Source organism: Capricornis sumatraensis, chromosome 3, assembly GCF_032405125.1.
Source record: "Capricornis sumatraensis isolate serow.1 chromosome 3, serow.2, whole genome shotgun sequence".
Lineage (NCBI taxonomy): Eukaryota > Metazoa > Chordata > Mammalia > Artiodactyla > Bovidae > Capricornis > Capricornis sumatraensis.
Genome location: NC_091071.1, coordinates 139831776 through 139855333, shown reverse-complemented (window position 1 = coordinate 139855333; position 23558 = coordinate 139831776). Strand labels below are relative to the sequence as shown.

The following is a 23558-nucleotide window of genomic DNA, read 5'->3' as shown; positions in this document are numbered from 1 at the left end:
AGCCTGTAGGGTCAAATTAACCTCATCTTAATATTCTTGCACATTTTTTCCCTTCCAAAGTATAAAGTCACATTGCATTGACATTTTTGTCCCAGGATGAAAATTTAGTAGGAGAATGAAAAGTATTTTGTAGCTATGGGTTTAGCACAGACAAAATTAAGACTATTTGAGGTTAGAGGTATATAGGCTGACAGATTGTGTGGGGGTGTTTTTACATATGTGGGTGTCAATATGTTTGTGCTGAATTGTTTGCAGATTTGAGGGGAGGTGGGTGCGTGCGTGTGTGTGTGTGTGTGTTATTATAGACTCCATGGGTAGCTTCAATCATTGTGTTTTCTTCCTAATTCCTACTACAGAGCAACAGAAAGAGAGTGTAGGAGGATCTAGGTTACAGAGTTTTGAAGGAAGATTTGAATAAGGACTAGTCATAGGATGCATGTTTGTTCAATCAAATTCATCAAGAGTGTGTGGAATGTCTCCAGTATTCTAAGTCTTGGAAATACTAAGGTGAATAAACCCAGCCCCTGCCCTTGAAGAGACCAGTCTATGAAGCTACAGCATGTAAACAGATCACTCAAGTAGTAAGATAAGACTCTTCTAAAAGAAGTTTCAGGAGCAGAGAGGAAGGGGTGCCCACCTCTATCAGAACTGGCATAGAATCACTTCCCCGAGAAGGTGCTTTGTGAGGTCCTTGTGCCGCACATTAGATGAGGCTCTGAGGATCCGGCTATGTAAAGACATGGGCTTTGTCCCCAAGGCAGTCAGCCTCCTGTGAGGGGGTGGTAGTATGTCATCAAGGCCCCGAAGGGTGTGGTTCTTACCTCTGCTTCAGGCCATTCTTGCAATTCTTCATATCCTCATCCTTCACCTCAGCTATGACAACCCCCTGTTCCTCATCTCTGGCCCTTTGCATCTCATGTTCCTGCTTCCTGAAATGTCCACTGTCCTTGTCCCCGACATCCTTCAATTTTCAGTGAGACGTCTCTTTTCTGGGAAGCCCTTCCCCAGTGGTTCTGTGGAGTCTTGGGGATGACCTTTTCCATGCATCCACGCCCTGATCATACACATCGGGCCTTGTGTCATTTGTGTGCACTTGTAGGGCTTCCCCACCTGGGAACTCTTCTGATACAGAGACCCTTGCTGCTTTAATCTCTAGCATGTTCATTGCTCAGTGCATATTAAAATCAAGATTTAATATTGGTTAGATCCATGTTGTCACACTGAAGAGGCCAATGGTATTTTTCACCATCAGTGAGTTAGGCCGGAAGTCTTGCTATTTAACTTTGCCTGCTCACCTGCAAACAGAGATGAGGTGTGTCAGAAACAAAGCCTGTTAGGGCTTGTTCATCTGGAAGACAGTATGTTACTGTTGATTTCTGATTGATCACTGACCCATTCATTAACAGGTGCCATACTGAGTGCATATAATGTGCCTGAGCTGGTGCTGGACAGTGGGTGATGACGAAGAGGCAAGTGAGAAAGCATCCAGCCCTGTACCCAGACACACACTGGATACTCAGTTGAATTTATTGAGTTGGAGGTGTAGGATGTCCCTGCTTTAAAAGCAATTTCCATGTAATGTGGGTAGGGAAAAGTAGGGTAAATGATCAAGGCATGAAAGGATAAATATCTATAGGAAATAGCAAAAAGTGGCCAGAGAATGAAACCTCAGACAAAGCTATAGGTTTCTGAGGGGAAGAAATGCTTGGGCTGGGGTGACATGTAGAAGACACGTCCTGAGTAGATGACATCCCAGTAAGCAGGATGGGCTGGGGAGGGCTGCTTGGGGATGTTGGAGAGTGATGGGTTTGTGGAAAGAGTAGTGGATAGATGAGGGTAGAAAAAGAAGTGAGATGGTTTTGTGGACATTTCTTCTTAAGTCCAGGCAGTGGTATTTGAAGAGCATCTTGTTTAGGTTATCAGTTGTCAAAGTAAGAAACTACTATTTTCCTTCTGTGTTAGTCTTTTCTTAAACTTCATACCTGGATAAGGTACATATTTGGGATGCTTTATTTAGTGGGAAAATACAGTCTCTGGAAAAAAAAAAAACTGGGGTTAATCTTGGAAGAGAGTTAAGTTATATAGACAAATTGATGTTTTAAATCTTGACTCAAAATCTCTAGGGAATTAGATTCATATCTATTAAATTTGAATGGTAACTGGTCCAGGGGAGGGCCCATATCTCCATCACCTGTATGTAAATGATCAAATTTGGGCTTTTTGAGGATTGATAAAGTTACCTTTTTGTTTATTGATTTAAGGCAAATTACCTTATCAAATATTGATTTGCTTAGGCCACTTCTCTACCATCTCTACCGTCTACATTAGGGAATAACAATTAATGATTGCATTAGCTTAATCAGAACAAATTCAAGATGCTGACACTAGTCATTAGATAATTACCAAAGTCAGATCTCACATGGTTTTTGGATTATCTACTTATACGGGTTTTGTATACCACTGGTTCTTCTCTTTTCATGTATACCACCTGTGTAGCAGAAAATTAATTCTGTACTCTAATAGTAAGTGTTTTGAGCTTATTTTTTCATTAGGAAAAAAGGAAAATTACAGTTATTCTAAGACAGTAGACTGGGCATCATCAACTGATGTGCTGTGTGCCAATTGATGACTGCCATGTGTCTGGGATCTGGTCAGAAGTGTTTCAGCCTCCCCTCCCTACACCCTGGTACTGGACCTCCATATATCTGTTTTTGCCATGAATCCCAGATACACAATCCTCTCCCAGTATCCTCAGGCTCCCCCAAATCCTCCCCAATATCAGGTCTACTCTCCTTCAAAGCTCTGTGCTCCACAGTTACTCTTTGTCTTACTACTTCCCTCCATACAAGAAGAATAAATTCCTGCCGATTTTCACTTGAAGTTTTACACCTGCGTTCCCAGCCTCTGAAACATATTGGATCTTTGAGGGGAAGGGGTCCTGTTCTATGTTGGTTTGCTTCTGAAGGGCACACTCTTGTAGTAGAGATATTGTTACTCTTACAGTGGCTTGGTGATTCTTTTCATGTCAGTTAATGTTGTTTGTGGCTAAAGTTACACTGTTTTTCTTGTCATTCTTTAAATTTTTTAAAATGATTAAAAAATGAATACTTTAGTCATGGTTATAGTAATAGACTGTTCCTGCCTGTATCCTTTGCAATCATACTATCTTTATATTTGAATGTGAAAATTGAAGATTCGCCATGAGTTTGAAATTTATAGGTCTTAATCAAATTCCTACCTAAATATCACATTGAATTGTGGGAACCTGATTTACAGAGTAATATCTTTATTGCTAAATGGAAGAAATGTCCTATGAATTAATTTCAAATAATTCACATGGTGTAGTTATGGTGACATAGAAAGAGACGAATGTTTTAACAACTTTTCAAACCTAATTTCTATCTAGTTTTTAACTTTGTTGTAACTTTGGTAATCACTAAAATGTACTTCAGTTTCCAAATTAGTATTAAACTTTCTTTGAATTTATCCTTAAAAAGCTGATACAACTATTTTTAAAAATTAATATTGGGTGATAACAACCAAATTAAACCAGTGAGAGTCAAAGCAAAATAAGAAAAACATACAGAAAACATTAACCATGTTGCCAGAAAATAGTTTAGATCCCCACGAGTAAAATATGAGAAACTACTTGTTTTAAAACTTGAGCACATATAATTTAAGGTATGAGTGTTGAGGTCTAAATTTTTAAATGAGTATATAATAGTATGAGAATTATTCTCTTAAGAGTTGCAGGAGTTTGTTTTTGTTTTGTTGGGGGAATGGAATTAATTGTACCTCACTGAAAATATTAGAATACTATATACATTTTGATGAAATTTTTAAAAAAATCAGTTTGACTTTGAGAATATTATGATACCCCTAGCCTTAGGGGAAAGTGAAAGTGCCTCAGTCATGCCCGACTCTTTGTGACCCCATGGACTATAGTCCATGGAATTCTCCAGGCCAGAATACTGGAGTGGGTAGCCTTTCCCTTCTCCAGGGGATCTTCCAAGCCCAGGGACCGAACCCAGGTCTCCCGCATTGCAGGCGGATTCTTTACCAGCTGAGCCACAAGGGAAGCCCAAGAATACTGGAGTGGGTAGCCTATCCCTTCTCCAGCAGATCTTCCCGTCCCAGGAATTAAACTGGGGTCTCCTGCACTGCAGGCAGATTCTTTACCAACTGAGCTATGGGAGACATGCTGCAGTATCTAAAATACTTATATTGGAATCAAAGGTTATACACTTGCAAAAATTCTAACTGCTGAGAGCTGTACAAGCTGGAGCATCTGTGATGGTTGCTGACCAGTTACAGGACCAATCCACTCTTCCTTCAGCAAATTCACCAAGAATCTAACAGTTAAAGGAATGTTTTGGAAAAAGTATGTTAGTTGCTCATTTGTGTCTGATTCTTTGTGACCCCGTGGACTGTAGCCCACCAGGCTCCTCTGTCTATGGACTTCTTCAGGCAAGAATACTGGAGTGGGTCGCCATTCCCTTTTCCAGGGGATCTTCTCCACCCAGAAACCGAACACGAGTCTCTTATGTCTCCTGCATTGGCAGGTGATTCTTTACCACTAGCACCACCTGGGAAGAAGTCCCCAAAGATTTATTTCATCCTGTGTATTTCCTGGCTGTGTTTTGCAAAGCTTGGTGGGTCTGAGGAGTAATTTGGTGCGATGCTTAGGCTCCAGCTTAAGTCTCGTGGAGGAGCCCTTGTGCCCTTGCCTTGCACATAGAGGTGACAGTGGTCTCTGTTCCCATAGTCTTCCCTGGCCTCCTGCACATCTGTGAACTCCCTTTTGACATCACCATCATCGTCAAAACCTTTTATCCATCTGGGACTTTGTAATTGACCAATCACTTCTATGTATTGGATTCCACTGAATCTTCATAATGACAAGGGAAGCAGGACAGATCTCTTAAAATCTTTTCCACCCTGGTGGTTCAGATGGTAAAGTGTCTGCCTGTAATGCGGGAGACCCGGGTTTGATCCTTGGGTCAGGAAGATCCCCTGGAGAAGGAAATGGCAACCCACTCCAGTACTCTTTCCTGGAAAATTCCATGGGCAGAGGAGCCTTGTAAGCTACAGTCCGTGGGGTCGCAAAGAGTCAGACATGACTGAGCCACTTCACTTCACTTCAAGAACCGTAAGTTGGGATGAAGAAGTTAACTGACTGTATAGGCCATATTGCTGATATGTAGCAAAGCCAGAATTAGAAGCATCTGTTTTTGGATGTCTAGTCCATTTTTCTCCACCAAACCAGTGATTCAGGTTTCACTGAGACATCAAGGGATGCCTACCCTGATGGTCCTAGAGAGTCGTAGGGATGGTCTCCTCCACACATCCACACACAGGCGTTTATTGGGTTCGTATTATCTGTGTGTACACATGGGGTTTCCCAATCTGGGAACGCCTCTAATGCTGAGACTTTTTCACTTTAGTCTCCAACGCTGTCATTGCTCAGTGCACCTTATTAATAGAATCAATAATTTAGGTTGGTTGCATCCAGATGGTCACACTGAAGAGGTTGATGGTATTTTCACCATCAGTGAGTTAGATCAGAAGTTTTATTATTTGACTTGACCTGCTCACACGTGAACAGAGATGAGGTGTTGGTGATGATGCATGTTAGGGTTTGTGAATCTGGAAAGCAGGGTAGTAACGTAGCTTTTGGGCTGGACATTGGGAAGAGTTTAGAAAGGATGAGCCCTTACACTTGAATTAATGGTGGGAATTCCACATAGAAGATATATTTTAACCTGTACTGTCCAAAATAGAAATATATGTAAGCTATATATGTGACTTAAATTTTTCTAGTAACCACATTTTCAAGAAGTAAATAGAAATAGTGATAATAATTTTAACAATATACATTAACTAACCAAAAGTGTGAAATATTCTTTACATTGCTTCAATTTTTAAATTTTAATTAAAATTAAGTTAAAAGTTCAGCTCTTTAGTTGCCTTAGGCTCACTTTAAGTGCTCACAGCCATATATGATTCGTAACTACTGCACTGGACACCACAGGTGTCAACAGTTGTGGGATTAAGTAAAAATCCTTTCTCACCTCTCTCCATGTTCTAAAATAGGAGCTATAACTACTTAAGGACATAAAGTTTAAATTCTAAATTATAGATTTTTAAAGAACCATTTTAAGGTGGTAATCCAGGCAATGAAGGGGCTTCCCAGGTGGCCCTAGAGGTAAAGAACCCACCTGCCAATTCAGGAGACATGAGTTGCAGGTTCGATCCCTGGGTTAGGAAGATGCCCTGGAGGAGGGCATGGCAACCCACTCCAGTATTCTTGCCTGGAGAATCCCATGGGCGGAAGAGCCTGATGGGCTACAGTCCAAGGGGTCGCAGAAAGTCATACACAACAGAAGCAACTAAGGACACACGCACACCAAGCGATGAGGAGTTAACCTAACCTAGGGCAGTTTTTATTTTATTAGTTGTTTTAAAAATTAAAAAAATAGAGTAAATGTTTGCATGCTCTGTAAAGTGACTAGTGCTTTTTGTAAATTCAGTAACTCGGGTCGTAGCATCTATTTGGCCTTTGGATGAGCAAGTGATTAATGAATGAAAAGAATCAACATATAGCGTAAATAAAAGAGTATGTGTTTTATTTTATGTAGTCATTAAAATAAATGCTTTTGATATTATGGACAATAAAGTCCTTGTCTCATTTTTCCATCAGTCACTGAAAGAAAGTATTTAAGATTCATCTGGAATCTAAGAGGAACTCTGAGACAGTTTTCCAAAGCAGAGTTAAGAACTTGGAGTATTTTCTTGTTGTAGCAGGTACCCCCTGAGAAGGAATTGCCAAACTATGGAGTGATGTTTACTGGTTACTCTTTTTTCCAGTGTTAAGAAAGCATAATGACATTTTCTCTCTCAATGTCTTTATTCCCCAGGTAGCTTAAATTCTCTAGTGCTGCTGAGTGTGATGTGAAAGCAATTGATAGGTCTTTGCTGGTTCCCTCTAGATGTACTCAGTAGCAATATAAACTCATTACAGAGTATTCTTCCTCCTTTCCATTTTGCTTTTCTATTTCCTGATCCTCAGAATTACAAATTCCTAATCCAAGTCCTAAGGGGACTAGGACCCTAACATGCCTAGACAACAGAAATCTAGTAGCTACATTTTTTTAAAAAAGAAAAGTAAATAGATGAAATTAGTTTTAACTGAAACCTGGGTACATCAAGGTCCTAGTCTCCTTAGGAATTGGATTAGGAACTTGAAATTTTCAGATCAGGAAATGAATGCAAAAAATATGCATTAGCAATGTCTATTTTCAAGAGACGTTTAATGCAAGATTCTGATACCTGTTCATACTTCACGCTTCATACTTCATACTTCATGTCTTTGTCTTAAAGGCAAATGTATAGTGCAGTACATTTGACATATCACTTATATTCTCCCAGACTCATCTTCAGTGAGATCCTTTACAAATGAATTCCATAAAATGACGCACATGGTTTCCCAGAGGAGATGTTGCTCAGGAGACTGATCCCAGGCGTGATTTGAAGGTTACAGGAAGATTTTCAGGATACTCCTTTTTTAGGCTCAGGTGGATAGGGAAGAAGTGGGGAGTGATCTGTGATGGTGAAGGAATACTTAATCCATTGTAGAGTTTCACACTGTGGTCTCTGACACAGAGGTATGGCCGGGTTTAAACAAGCCAGCAATCATTTTCTAAGTCAGGTCAGAACATAGAGAGGGACTGAGATCACTTAGACCTCCTGCTCCTCTGTGTGGACTTGGGTCTTTGTTGCAAATCAGAAAGGATGCCTCATTCATGCAGTGTGTTCTACAGGGTTGAGCCAGGCCCCACTTTGGTACTATTGGTATCACAACAAACAAAAGAGATGCCTGCATGAAGCTTATACTCTCCTAGGGGAGCAGACAGTACTGCACGCAAACAATATGCAATCTCATTTCAAAGCAACTCAGTTCAGTACCGTCGCTCAGTCGTGTCCAACTCTTTGCGACCCCAAGGACTGCAGCACACCAGGCCTTCCTGTTCATCACCAACTCCCGGAGTTCACTCAAACTCACGTCCATTGAGTCGGTGATGCCATCCAACCATCTCATCCTCTGTCATCCCCTCCTCTTCCCACCTTCAGTCTTAACCAGCGTCAGGGTCTTTTCAGATGAGTCAGTTCTTTGCATCAGGTGGCCAAAGTATTGGAGCTTCAGCTTCAGCATCAGTCCTTCCAATGAATATTCAGGACTGATTTCCTTGAGGATTCACTGTTTGGATCTCCTTGCAGTTCAAGGGACTCTCAAGAGTTTTCTCCAACACCACAGTTCAAAAGCATCAATTCTCAGCATCAGTGAGAATGATCAGCTCATCAACTGAGCATCAGTGCTCAGTTTTCTTTATAGTCCAACTCTCACATCCATACATGACTACTGGAAAAAACATAGCTTTGACTAGACAGACCTTTGTTGGCAAAGTAATGTCTCTGCTTTTGAATATGCTGTCTAGTTTGGTCATAACTTTTCTTCCAAGGAGCAAGCGTCTTTTAATTTCATGGCTGCAGTCACCAACTGCAGTGATTTTATAGTCCAAAAAAATAAAGTCTGTTGCAACTAAGTGGTCCCAGAAGATGACAGAATATGCTGCTGCTCAACAGAGAATGCCGAGGGTAGATCTCTCTGAAGTGGAGACAGTTGAGCATTGACCTGGTGGCAGTGAGGGAACAGGAGCATTCCAGGCAGAGCAGGAGCAAATGCAAAAGCTCTGAGGTGGGAGCAGTCAGGTAGGGCACGAGTAATTGAGCTGGCCATGGCAGATCATGGGGATTCTATACAATAGGACCTTACAAGCTTTTGACTTCTATCCTTAAAGCAGTAGGAGACCATTGGAACATTTACGTTTTAATTTCTTCTTAACCTTTTTTGGGTCATGAACTTCTTTAGCAGTCTGGTGAAGCCTGTGGAACCCTCTGCAGAATAATGTTTTTCAATGCATAAAATAAAATCCCAGAGGGTGTTAAAGAAAATAATTATATGGAAATAGAAAGATTAAAGTCCCCTGTAAGAGACATACATGCTCTGATTTATATTTTCAAAGGGTTCTTCTGGCTGCTGCAGGCAGAATAGACTGTAGGGACCAAGGCTGGAAGCACAGACACTAGTGAACGTGGAACTAAGATCTTCTCATATACCCTGTAGGTTAGTGGTCTTGAAGTACAGCTGTGCAACACTGTCGTTTTGAATGCAGGAAGAAAATTTGATAACTTCTGTTTATATTTGTGTGTTGGGGGGGCGGTTAGTCGCTCAGTTTTGTCCAGCTCTTTGTGACCCCATGAACTGTAACCCACCATGTTCCTCCATCCATGGAATTCTCCAGGTGAGTTTCTGGAGTAGGTTGCCATTTCCTTCTCCAGGGAATCTTCCCAACCCAGGGATCGAACCTGCGTCTCCTTCATTACAGGCAGATTCGTTACTGCTATGCCGCCGGGGAAGACCCTGTTTATATTTAAATGACCCTAATTCTTTTAAATTTCCATATTGAGTGTATGTTTTATAACGTCCTAATGTATTAGGACATTAGTACATTTATATAATTCATGGATTAATCTACATGTATTGGAGGTGCATATTCAGAAGGCAATGGTGACGGTATTTTTTGATCAACCAAATGTGATGATCACGATGTAGGGAGAGTTACTCTGTAAGAAACTGAATAAAAGGCCATTCTGCTTTGGGCCACATTGCATTTCAGAGGTCATTTTGTAAGGAAGCCTGAATTCGTGCCCTGCAGTATTAGTGAGCTTTAAACATGAAATTTTCCACTTTTCTTGTCCCTCTGATTTCTGAACTTCCCCCTGTTTCAGGCACTACTCCTTCATTTGGTTGAGTTCTTTCTTGGTTATTTTAATTTTTTATGAGCATTTGCAGAAATGGCAACTTGTGGGTTAATTAATCAGATGTTGGAAAACTAGTTTGACGAATCACTGTAGCATGGCGTGGCTAAACTGGCAGGGCGGGGGGCTTGCCCTCAGTGGTGCTCTGTGCAGTGCCTGCTGAAGCAGGAGACAGTGTTAGGCAACGCGGTTCAGAGCCAAGTCCAGCTGCCTGCAGCTTCTGTCTTTGCAGCTGCAGCAGGGACACGGCCACTGGAAGCATGCTGTGAAATAGCTACTGGGCAGAGTGGCTTGGTTTGTGCTGGGAATTAACAGAGCATCCACATTATCTTCTGGGAAATAACTAAATCCTTGACATTATTTGTTAGCATAAAACAAAACTAATTTTAAAAAATTCAGCAAGGGAAAAAGCAAACACTTAGAAATTTAAAAAAAAAAAAACCCAAAGACATCCACTTTAATCTCCATTTTGTCTCTGTCCTTCCTGTGTCCTTCAGAGTGTGGTTGCCTATGATGGACGGGTCTGTTCGATTGTGGGATTGATTTTGGGGACCGGATGTCTCTGCTTGTTGCTGCAGAATGTCATGGCATTTCCAGATGCCTCGTTGTTGCTTTGGAGCTATGCTTGGTACCCAAGGTTCCAGGACCCTCCAATGTTACTTGTACATGAAGGCCTTTGGGCGTAAGGGGCATTTGGAATTTTGAAGTCTTTGGTGCCTCATTCTCCATTTCTTGTTATTGTGTTTGCCAGATTTCTTTGAAGTAACAGAGGCTCATGGGTGATCAGTAGCCTTAAGTAATTGATGCCAACAGTCCTTTCTGGTACTTCTCTCTCCAACTTGGGTCTCTTAGTTCCCCTTCAACATCCCACTCATTCAGAGCAGATATAAAGGACACGGTCTTTCTGGTCCATTCTCCATCAGTGTACTGAGGTAACACTTCAGACTTAAAAAGACTCTCCCATTTTTCAATATTTCGGTTGCCCAAGGTGACTCCAGGCTCAGCAGGCTGGAGCCTGAGTCCTGGAAGTTTGTATTGACCACCACTTAGACCTGTCTCCTCAGCCGCCTCTGAGAATGCAGGCTAATGGGGAGGGGTGGGGGTTCAGATTAACCATTTACCTTGCTCCAGGCTCCAGAAATGCCTGATACACAACACCTTACGTCAGCTTCGCAATAGACACAGGAATCTCACCCCCATTTGACAGACGGGGACCCTGAGGCCTTGTGTCTGTAACAGACAGAATAAGATCCCAGGTGTGCTAACTCTGAAGCTGACCTGACCCCATCACACTTCACCTTCTCTCTCTGCAGCAGGCACACTTTTCTAAAACTGTGGCTGTAAGGATCTAGAAGGTGAACTTTTAACACCGCTTAGTGATTCTTTTTTTTTTTTTTTTTTTTCTGGTTTCCAAAACTGAATGGGTTTCCTCCTGCGCCTCTGGCCCTCCTTCATGTCCTCTCGGTTCAGTTGAAAAGAGATGCCTGTATTTCTCATTCCTCTTCTCCATGGGCCTTACAGAGCAGCGGCTCACTAGGGCACCGATTTAATGAAATAAAATTTTCAATCCTGTTTGGTTCAATTCTAGGTGATACAAATAAAGAATTGTGAACACTTTGTAGTTAGGTTTAAAGAGAAGGAGAAAGGTGGAAAGAAGAAAGTGGGTCAAGTATAGTATCTGGGCAAGGTCTCCTAAACTGCTGCCTAGTGAAAGATTGAGCTATTAAAAATGGAGAAATAGTGGGGCAGCTGTACTACTTTGGCACTTGTGTATCTGGAAATTTTGGGTTTGGCAGTTTATACTGTTTACTAGTTATGTTAATCGTATCTATGCCAGGCATTGTTCTGATTAATATATAGTACATATGTATATTAATTTATCCTCTCCCTTTGAGGTACATACTACTGTTATTTGTAAAAGAAGGCAGAGGCGCAGAGAGGTTTATCATCTTGCCCAAGGATAGATAGTTAAGGGCAGAACCAAAAGTTGAGCCTAGGAAAGTTGGCTTCACAGGGCTGTTGACTTCTATGCTAACAGGTCTCTCAGTGACAGGGCTCGGTAACTCTCAAGATTTCAGAGATCACTTTCTTTTCTTCTTTTTAGAACCAGCCCACCATACAGTTGGAAGGGTAAATATTTGTCATGTTTGGTGACAGACGTTGATGGGTTAAAAAAAAAAGGTCTTAGGAAAAGTCATGTACTTTCTCTCCCATATTCCTCCATCTGTATTTACTGTGCAAAAAGGTCACTTGAGCACAGAGCTTGGATTTCATGCTTCTAAGCAGCTTCAGCGTGGCTGAAACCTTGCTCTACAAATTGACTTTAAAAATATTTTGTAATAATGTGTATCGTTCTCGCATATGAATGCGCTGGAGTCATTCAGTGATGATCTTCTTAAATGGGACTTTTGTGACTATATTTTACATAAATACCAGGAATCGTTAAGTGATTTTTTGTTCTACTCTTAAATTGTAGCCTTTCCTCATGAGTGTCCATCCACTCACATTTACTGGAAGGAACCGAGGTTCTGGGAGCCCTGAGCTCTTTGCCTTGTCAGTCAGCTGCCTGGCTACACTTTGTGGTAGGAGGGAAGAGAGGGGAGAAGACTAAAGAGGCTGAAATGGTAAATTACTCTCGGTTCTGGAGAAAAATAGAATTAGAAGCATTTGTGGTTCTGATGAAAATAGCACATTTCCTTTCTGCTTGGAATGTGGGGGGTCAGAGAGCTCCAGAGAATAAAAAATAAATAAAAATTGATCCCTCTCCAGTCGAAGGAAATGCTTTGACTCTGGGAACTGAAATGACAGCTCTAGATTTGAAGATCTTGTGAAACCACTTTTGAAGGTTAAAAAAAATAACAACAAAAGTACTAAGAGGCTTAAAAAAATGTGACACACTATGTTAGGAAATTTAGCCTTTCAGGAATGATTTTATAGCCCTTTTCCAAGACTGAAGAGTAGGCAACAGACCCAGATCATGTTGTTCCTGTCACTGACCATGGTCATTCCATCTCTCCTTGCAGGTGAGAAGCCTTATAAGTGCTCATGGGAAGGGTGTGAGTGGCGTTTTGCACGAAGCGATGAGCTCACAAGGCACTACAGGAAACACACAGGTGCAAAGCCCTTTAAATGCAACCACTGCGACAGGTAAAGAAACTTAGAAGCTGGCGGGAAGGGAAAGGGAGACGGTGAAGTGGGTGGGAGGTTGGGTTGGTCGTGCACTCCTAGCTTCATCACAAGCCTCTCTCGAAGAGACTCGGGCCTGGGGATGCCTCGTACTTCTCCATGGAGAAAACCAATGAGATTAAGGGTGCCTCCTTGCATACGTTCAAGAGATGATACGGATTCTTAGGTCAATTACATGAGTATCTCATGAACACCAGAACTGTGATGGTCTCTCGATATCAGTGAGACCTAACTCCTACCCTCGAGGGGATAATGTGACAGATAATTTTAGTATAATAAGAAAATTAATAGACTAGAGAGAATGGTCGCCGGTAGTTTCTGATCTTTTTATTAATATCAATACCGTTTTTCTCAATGTGAGAAGTAGAAAGCCTGCATGAAGGAGGGGGAATTAGTTATAAGACTCCTTTGAAGCATTGTTAGAAATGAATTTGCTGAAGAGAGTTCCCATTCTTTTGGGGGGCCTGGGCCATCCTTTCTTCTTTGAAAGTAGGTACAAAGGTCTAAAAGATGGTGAGGCTTTGAGAACTCATCCTATAATTCAATTTCAAACCTTCAGCATTTGATAGTGGAAGAAAGAGCACGTAGCAACAGACACTACACAAGTAATAGTATCTGACAGCCCTGGCATTATCAACCAATAAACCCCAAAATGGAGACTCTGCAGGCCAAGGTGAAGGCAGGATTAGGTTTAGACGTAATCAAATAATGGGCTTGCATCTGAGCGTGTTATCCTTCTAATCCTATTTCTGTGTTTAAAAGGAAGCTTAAGAAAATTAACCATCTTTTTAATGCAATATTAAAGGTCTCGGTTATGATGAGAAAAATGCTTCTAATACGATAAAAGCCCTGAAAGCCTCAGGGTTCCCCGGCTCTGCCCCTCGCTCGCAGGGTGGCAGGAGGGCTGTGCAGGATGTCCACAGAGGCCTGGCTCTCCAGTGGAGGAAATGCGATCGCTTCTGCATCCTGCCCCTCCCCCAGCCCCCTCACCAGACCTTCCTCTGGTGCAGAGCAGGACAGAAGTGGCCATGTTTCATGGGTGGCCAGTGCCTTGGTGCTCCTTTAAGATGCTTATAAAGAAGCATTCACGTTGTTCCTCCTTTTTTTTTTTTTTCCCCCTTTTTCCTGAAGAGCCTATTTTCCTCTTATCTTCATTCTCAAAGAACTAAATAAAGCCCCTATGCCTCCTGGAGCCCAGAGATAACCTCCCACCCCAAGGCTGAGGAAGTATACTCCATGAAGCTATTGTCTGTCCGTCCCTTAGAGCTCTCTTCTGCTACTCCAAAATACAACCTGTTTGTCATTTCTGCCCCATTCACCTCAAAGTCCCCCTGAATTTATAGAAATCAGCAGCTATTCTCCTATAGATTATATTTCAGTGATGTTGATGTTGCTCCACAGTCCTTTGAGGAAGGGCATTATATCAGTGGGGATGAAGATATATCCTTTGTGAGTTATCAGAGTGTGGTGGTAGTAGGTACACGTGAGTCATCCTTCCCTGAAAGGTGGTGAGGCTATTACTTGGAAATCATGCTTTATGGATAGCCATAAGCCTTGGAAACAGGCAAAGAATTGTTTGGGGGAAATTGCCAGACTTCGTATTCCTCTCAAGTCAACTGAGTTATTAAGCAGTATTAACTGTCTATACTGGAGAAGGGGATGACAGAGAATGAGATGGTTGGGTAGCATCATCAGGTCAATCGACATGAATTTGAGCAAGCTGCAGGAGATGGTGAAGGAGAGGGAAGCCTGGCATGCTGCAGTCCATGGGGATACAAAGAGTCAGACATGACTGAGCGACTGAACAACAGTGCATCTTTCCAGCACTTAACATACTAGGATTAAACCTGACTGATGTACATGGAGAAATAATTTCAAACTGACCGGATATTTCAGTGTAGGAGATGTCGGGGATGGGTAGTTCAGTTAGTCTTTTGCTTGATTTTCCTCATCAAAATATACTCTGATTTCTGGAGCTAGAAGTTTGCTGAGCAGATGGTACAAACTCTGTGACATGGTATTTGGGGCAGCTGGCGAGTAGCTCAAACTTCTGTGGCAGCAGAGTCAGTGCTTTTCATCAGTGTCAGAAACCAGGGGATGGAGCCTCGTTAGTGTCTCCTGACAGGCAGCACCTTGTACTTCAGCTGCAGGAACTGTGCTGAAAATGGAGCAGGTCTGGGAGGTGGCGCGGGGAGCTGGAGTGGTCCCAAAGTGATGGAAGGGAAGCCTGGAGTGACCGCGGACTTGGCATTCCTTAGAAGACTTTTACCTTCAAAGAAAGAGACATTTATAGCCTTTAGCAGAGCACTGGATCCAGTTGGTGCCACAATATGTATGAGCCTGGGAAATCTATCTCTTGCCTCATATAATTGAATAATCAGACTACCCTCTGGGCATACGTGCTAAGTCATTTCAGTCATGTCCGATCCTTTACGATCCCATGGACTGTATAGCCCACCAGGCTCCTCTGTCCATGGGATTTTCCAGGCAAGATTATTGAAGCAGATTGCCATTTCCTCCTCCAGGGGGTCTTCCTGAACCAGAGACCAAACCTGTATCTCTTAGGTCTCCTGCATTGAAAGGTGGGTTCTTTACCACTAGCGCCACCTGGGAAGCCCTCAGACTATCTACTTAGAGGCTGAACTAAGTAAGATTGGGGTTTCTTGACCTTAAAGCAGGTACCAAGTCTAACTTATACTTTTATTTTGCCTATAGAGTAAATTTAAAAATACATGAGTTCTTGTTTGTTTTGCTGACATTTCAAATTGCTAAATGTCACAAAAATCTCTGTTTCTGGCTTTGAAAAATTGGAAGATCTGGTAACAGTGGACTCACATTCCCAGGTGGCCATAATTTTCTGGAGCTGCCTTTGGTATGGTCCTCTGATTATTCATTTCACTCTGTTCCCCCTCCCTCACCACGGTCTCCCCAGTGTGAAGGCAGAGCATCAGTTACTGTGTAGCATGTCCAGTTATCTCCTCTTAATGAAGAGCAACATTTCTTTATATTCACAGAAGTAGAATCAAATGGTTTAAAAATGCTATGCGTTCCTTACTCTTGACCCATTGCACCCATTTACTTTATCTGCCTGGCATTAAAGACATTAAGTGTTGTGACCTCTGGCTTCAGGTTTGGGGAGAAAGCAATGAGGTGTTTCTGCTATCTTACCATCAAAGTACGCAGTACAGCCCACTCAGTGATCAGCTGCTTAAAGGGATGAGTGTTGTTTCTCAGCCCATAGAACAAGAGGCTGCTGATGGTAGTAAGCAGGGCTATTTCCCCAAGTAGCCATATGCAGCTATAACCCAAGGAGCCTGCTCCCGGGGTTATAGTCAGTCGCTCAGTCGTGTCCAACTCTTTGCAACCCCATGGACTGTAGCCTATCAGGCTCCTCTGTCCCTGGGATTTTCCAGGCAATAGTACTGGAGTGGATTGCCATTTCCTTCTCCAGCAGATCATCCCGACCCAGGGATTGAACCCGAGTCTCCCACATTGTAGACAGACACTTATACTGTCTGAGCCACCAGGGTAGTACCTCCAAAATCCTAGGAAGTTTAGAGGAGGCATTTTGATCTTTGATCTCTTGGTCAGCCCACTTATAGGTGGTGAGAAACATCAACCTATATCTAGCACTTTGGGGCCCTGGTGCGTTGCTGTTGGCTTAATGCCCATGTGACTTTAGGGGGCCTTTTTCATCAGCAAGAGAAATGACAATAGGAGTTTGACTAGTTCTCTGCAGTAAACAAATTTTAGTCATTAAGAACTTTCTTATTTAAGGTCACCTGACTGCTGTATAGTCCTAAATACCCTCTGGGGGTATATTACCCTTAGAATGACTAGATTCTGCATTTCTAGATGCAGAGTTTATCTATTACTTTTCACTTTACTATTCCTATGTGGATTTCAGTAAGTATAATTTAATAAATATAAATTAATCATGACTAAGTATCCTACTGGTATATTGGATTTAAATAAGACCTCAACGGTGAGGGACCCAGTCTCATTCTAAATCCATGAACTTCCTAGAATTTTAACAAATAATGATGCTAGTTTGATTCAGGAGGGGTGTGATCATATTTTATACCATGTTAAAGAATTGGTTGGTTTTTCGCTTTTTTTTTCTGAAAGAATTTAAAGAGTAAAGATAGATGCTTGTACAGATTGCTAGGTACTCAGCACAGGTTAAGCAGTTGGTTAAAGGAGAATGCAAGTATGGAACACATACAGTACTGAGTGGTTATTTCAAATGAAGTCCTAAATCAAGAATGCTGTTGTTCCATGCAACTTCCCTGGTGATCCAGTGGTTAAGAATCCACCTGCCAATGCAGGAGACGTGGGTTCGATCCCTGGTCTGGAAAGATTTCCACATGCCGTGAAGCAATTCCTGAGCCCCATGAGACCTAATGCTTGTGCTCTGCAAAAAGAGAAGCTACCGCAGTAAGAAACCTGCATACCTCAACTAGAGAGTAGCTCCCATTTGCTGCAACTAGAGAAAGCCCGCATGCAGCAACACAGACCCAGCACAGCCACAAATTAATTAATTAATTAATTTTAAAAAACCGTTGTCCTGTACGTTCTCAGGGTGTGGAAAAGAAAAGAGAAAGATTTTGTACTAGTAGCAAAGACTTCTGCTTTGCTCCTTACCATCTCAAATCCCCACTTGCCTCTTTTGGACGCACAGGGTTCTTGGTACGTGCACTGTGGCTTTCTTGCAGGGCCTTGCTGCTCAGGCTTGACCAGATTAACTTCTGGATTCATTTTCTAGTTGCTGACATTGCCAGTTGTCACGAGTTTAGTATCACCCTTATTTATCTTCACAGATTTATCATCTCACGATTCCTTGGGTTAGACGTCCAACACAGATCTCCCTGGGGGTAAAATCAAGATGTGGGTTGCTCTCCATTCCCTTCCTGAAGCTTAAGGGAAGAACCCATTTTCCTTGCCTTTTCCAGCTTTCAGCTTTGTCCATGTTCCTTGGCTCCTGACCCCATTTCTTCATCATCAAAGCTATTGAGTCCTTTTCATGCTTCCATTTCTCTGCCTTTCTCTCTTACTTCCCTTTTCCATTTTTAAAGACCCTTGCAGTGACATTGGATCTACCCAGATAATCCAGAGTAAATTTCCTATTTGAAAGTCAGCTGACCAGCAAATTAATTCATTCCACCCACAACCTTAATTCTCCTTTGCCTTTGAACCTAACATATTCACAAGTTCTGGGGATGAGGTGCAAGTGTTTGGGGAAGACCATCCATCAGTTCTGCCTACTACCAATTCTTTAAATGGACAGTTCAGCTTGACCTTCTGCTCAGCCTGAGAACTGGGTATGGCTGAAAGCATGGGGTCTGGAGTCAAGGCTACTTGGGTTCAGATTTTGGCTTTGCTTCTTTTTGATGAATATCTTGTCTGGTAATGGGGCTAAGAATCGTACCTTCTTTAAGGAGTTCTTATAAGAATGTTAACTTTAGAAAGGAAATACCTACAAAAAGAACTTCCCGACTTAAATCTTCTTTCTCTACGCTGTTGAGATGAAGGAAGGATAGAAGGAAGAAAGGAGGAGGGGAAGGAGAAAGGGAAAGAAAGAGAAGAGGCAGTGGATGGTACTAAGTGTGCCCTTGGCACAGGACAGTCAAATACTAAGTTCCCCGCAGGCTGTACTGCTTTTTCTTGTACCAGTGACATCAAGTACTTGCTTTTAAAGAAAATTTATCACTCTTCTATAGTAAATCAAATCCTCTTTAGATGCTATGCCAAGGAATTATGCGAGTATCTTGCTTATACCAAATCAGAGCCTGAAATAAGCAGTTATGGTTAGAATTACTGCTATTCAATATGTTACTGAATTAGATCACTTTCTACCCTTATTGTTCCTGTTATGGTAATTTTTTTTTTCATTTTACTTTGTTCTATTTTGCTTCATTTTCTTGAGGTTCTATCTGGCATGTGTATCTGAGAAATGAACACAAACAGTGCGTGGAGAGTGCTGGGGTCAGCAGATAGGGCCAGGGGTTTTCTCTTTCTTTGTTTTAGGAATGAACAAATACAGGGAAATTCTGCCCTGAACAGGAACTCTTGCTGACCTGAGCAGAACAGCTTGCTAACACACCAACTAGAGTTTTGAACTGGAAGGATGTCTCAGGCAGTATCTCAGGGGACCTGGGGACTTTCTCCCAGGTAGGATGGAGACCAGTTTCTAGAGCTGGATCTGAGGGAGACCTCACACCCAGAACTCAGAATGACTGCTGTCTGATGCACTGACTTCCCTGGGATTCCAGCCCAAGAACCTGAGACTGTATGTAGGCCTCAGAGATGCAGAAATGGCCACTCTATTAGTTATAAGTAGAGAACCCTGAGTCAGTCTTGAGTTAGCTTCCAGGGTTTTTTATTAGCTCCTATAACTAAGAAGAACAGAATTCGATTTGTCTTCACACTTGGCTGAGTCCAGGTGCTTAGATGTTGTCCTCAGGACTAGAAACTCTCTTCCTTCCTACCCCTTGGCCTGTTTTTCTCTGTTGAGTTCATTCTCAAATAGGCTATTTCCCCTGTGGTCGCATGGACATCCGCAGCTCCTATCTTAGTGTCTAAGCCCCAGTGGAAAGACAGCATCTCTCTTCCAATAGTTTCAGCAAATGTCCCAGAACTCGCTCTCGTTGACCTTTGTGGATCACATGACTGTCACTCAGCAGATCACTGTGGCCATCACTTCAGCCTTAGGAGGTGGGTTAGCCACATACAACTGAGAATGTGGAAGACTTACTACCCAGGGCATAATCAAGTGGGTGGTGTTAAAAGAAAGGGGAAGGAGTCAAAACAGCCACTGCTTTCACTCTGAGAAAGGGATTCAGTGGCCAGCCTTGGGTACTAGAAACAGTTCAAAGAATGGGTTTACACATCTGCCTGGCTTCTCACCCAACGACTGCCACTCACTGGCTGTGTGACCCCAGCCTCTGGTTCCCACCACATGCATGCCCATGAAAAGAGTGTAAAGATTTACCATGGAAGATTGCTGAGGATATTGTTGTTTCTGTTCAGTCGCTAAGCTGTGTTTGACTCTTTGTGACCCCATAGACTACAGCATGCCAGCTTCCCGGTCCTTCACTCTCTCCTGGAGTTTGCTTAAACTTATGTCCATTGAGTCTAGGGTAGTACTGGAGAAACACCAAGCACATGCCTGCATATGACAGCATTATTAATAAACATGAGCTTTTCCTCCCTTTGAATGTGGAGTGCCTGTATAGACCTTCAGATATCACAGGCAGCATTTCTGGGCTTCCATTGTAAAACTTAAGACTGAAATCTGGGTGTTGAAATGTTAGGAGTGTCATCATTTGATAGTACAGGCTAATCGTTCTTTGTAGTGTGTGAGCATGACACCTATTATTTCCAAGACACTTCTACCTTAGTTTCTTCTTTAATAATGACAATCACAATAATAATAGTTAATATTAATCAAGATTTTACCATATGCTGGGCAATTTTCTAAGTGCTTTACATAGATCATCTCACTTAATCCTCACAACCAATCTATGAAGTAACTGCTCTCATTTTCTGCATTTTATTGAGGAGGAATTAAGATACCAGGCTTCCTTGATGGCTCAGATGGTGATCTGCCTGCAGTGCAGGAGACCCGAGATGGATCCCTGCATCAGGAAGATCCCCTGGAGAAGGGAATGGCTACCTACTCCAGTATTCTTGCCTGGAGAATTCCATGGACAGAGGAGCCTGATGGGCTACAGTCTGTGGGGTCGCAAAGTGTCAGACAGAACTGAGCGACTAAGACTTGAGACACTGAGAGGTTAAGGTGCTCCGTCACACAGCTGCTGCAGGAGGTGGGCCCAGGCAGTTTGGCTGCTGAGCTCACCTGCCTGTATGCCTTGCTCCTCAGTACACATGCACTGGCTCTCTCTCTTTTAGGGCTGATCATTTTCTAAGGGGTGATGGAAGTTGAGTTCTTTATGCAGAGCTCTCTAATATTCTTGTTTTTCTTATCTTCCCTAGGTGTTTTTCCAGGTCTGACCATCTTGCCCTCCATATGAAGAGACATATCTAAAAAACCTGAAGGCCAGAGTTGCCATGGCGTCGGCCGGCCGTTGTCTGAAGGAAATGCCATGAGGCAGGGGGCTGGACTTCAGGCGGGGACCCATTGCCTCGCAGAAGAAAGTTCTCACTCATTAAACCTCTGTGTACACACACACACAGACACACACACAGACACACACGCACTCACACATAGACACACACACACAGTCATGCACTCAGCTATATTTAAAATATATACGTCTATCTTTATGCCTTGCCCTAGCCAGATGGTAGAAGAAGAAGAAGAAAGAAACCAGGTGAACTCAGCAAGGCAGTCTGGCTGCTTACTTCAGCGCTATTGGAATTATTTCCCGCTGTTGCCAATGGAAATCAAAGAAAATGGATGTGACGTCTCTACAGGTGGACGGCAGTAAGAGGGGCTTATTTAACTTGCTTCTCAGTGCAACTTGATAGGAGAATACAACGTCTTAAAGTTGCATATGTGTAGCACTAATGTTTCTTTTTCAATAGTTGGGGGAAAATGACCTAGCAAACCAAATTGCAGTTTGGTAGCCAAAATTAACTCTCGGTTTATTTGTCCTTTGTGTGTGAAAAGTCCTACTATTCCGTGCGTTCGACTTCCTCACAGAACTGTTGATCAGTTTTGGTTCTTAGTACTATTGAGATCTTTCCAGTCGATACCAACGGCCTTAGCGGCGGCAGACTCCGGAATAACACCTTACACCTTTCTGGCCTGCATTTCTCTAGACTTCACTCTCCAGGTCTCCAGGGAAGAGTGTTCTTTTCTTACTTTTTGACTCTTGCACACCATATGCACTAGGGATTCTGGAAACTTCTAGCATGACTGCAAAGTGGCCAAGAGAATAAAGTCCTTGATGATCAATCACAGTGTATCCCTTGAGCCTCACCTTATTGCCAGTGCTAGATTTTTTCTTTTTAATCTCTCTGTTTTTTGCTAACGAAAACTTGAAAAGCTTATTTGGAAGCTTAAATGTTTTATCTTTTCTCCATGGACTAAACCTCTCCAGGACTCTCTCTCTCGTCACCTGGATGTCCAGCTCTCGAAGCAGCCAATCAGATGGGACATCACACTTTTTTCATCCCCCATGAGGCATCCTGACCTCAGCTCATAGTGATCAACCCCGTGCTGTGTGTCACTGCTACGCTAACAACCAGTTTCAGCATAGATGTCGCTAGTCTCAAAGGGCAGCTGCATACTGAACGTAACTCTGGGTTATGACCTAACAAAAAAGCCAAAAATATCCCTTTTTCCAGGATGGGGAGAACGGAGGATGCCTCCCAAGTCTAGTGGCTTCAAAAACTATCACCCTCTCTTCCTGTCTCATACCCACTGAGTCATGTCACCCCACTTGTTAAAACACACAATTCAAATGCTGTTGTGGGAATAAAGGGTGCACATTTAAGGAAAGGGTAGAGATATTTCTCTCATGGTGTGTCTAAAAGGAGAGACAAATTTCTGATTTTTTAATTTTTTTTGGCTAGGCCCACCGTGACTTGTGCCCTAGAGCACCTGGGATCAACAGAGGCCTCACTTTTACTCTGCAAGCTGACTCCGAGGGGGTTCCATGCCTCACTTTCCATCCCCCACACACATCCAATATCGGTCTCCATCATCTACCCGCATTCTTAGCTAGCTGGCACTGGCCTCAACTCCAAAGACTGCCTTTAGGACCATTAAATGGCCTATGCAAGCAAGTGGGGTGGTTATTAGGGCAGATTGTATATTTTGTATATTCTGGGACCATCCCTTCAAGACACGTCTAAAAAAACAGAAATGGCATTTGGTCCGCCCATGGTTGCTGCTCCTTCATACCAGCTGGCTCCTCTCCTGCCCTCCTTTGACTGTTTGACTCATTGACTGTTAAAATGCCACCCCATACCTATTTGGGATGCAAAACTGAAGTCTTTGAAAGGAAATATAAGAAACACAGATTCATTTATGACAGCAAACTTCAAGATCCTTGGCATTTGGTTTCTCAGCTTTCTGCAAACTTTGATTTCACTGAAATGTTGAAACTACTCGTCTGAGGGCAGAGGAGCCTCCTTATCACAAATGCTGTAGCTGCCAATTGGACACTTGGGGCATTCTGAGGTCTGGCCCTTCAAGTTTTCTTTCTCTCTTTTCCTTTTTTCAATTTAGACCAAAAACAAAAAAGAAAAACCACCCTAAACACACACACAAAATCTGCCCATTTGCCAGAGGCAATTATGTATATGTTAGTCAGAGGGTATTTTAAAAAATCAGTTTTATTCCAAAGATTTAAAACTAGACATGACTTAGAAACATTTCTGGAGCACTGCTTGCTGACAATCTCGTAGTTCTCGACTGCATTCGAGTGCGTTTGTAGCCAGTCCATCAGGGCGGACCATGGGATTACATTTGAATGTGTGGTTCATCCTTTCTGGATGAAGGATGTGTGAGGGACCTTGAACCT

The 23558-nt window shown here is 42.5% G+C and overlaps 1 protein-coding gene across 3 annotated transcripts in view; it reads left to right on the top strand.

The window, feature by feature from the left end:
- KLF7 (KLF transcription factor 7) overlaps positions 1–21319 on the top strand; it is a 97560-nt gene extending 76241 nt beyond the window's left edge. For 2 of the 3 annotated variants that reach the window (XM_068968819.1, XM_068968820.1), the window contains 2 exons: positions 12903–13026; positions 21061–21319. In XM_068968819.1, coding sequence (XP_068824920.1) covers positions 12903–13026; positions 21061–21112 — 176 coding nt within the window. In that variant the 3' untranslated portion in view covers positions 21113–21319. The remainder of the gene's footprint in view (positions 1–12902; positions 13027–21060) is intronic. The other variant, XM_068968821.1, reaches the window with a different exon arrangement.
- Positions 21320–23558: the final 2239 nt, after the last annotated feature.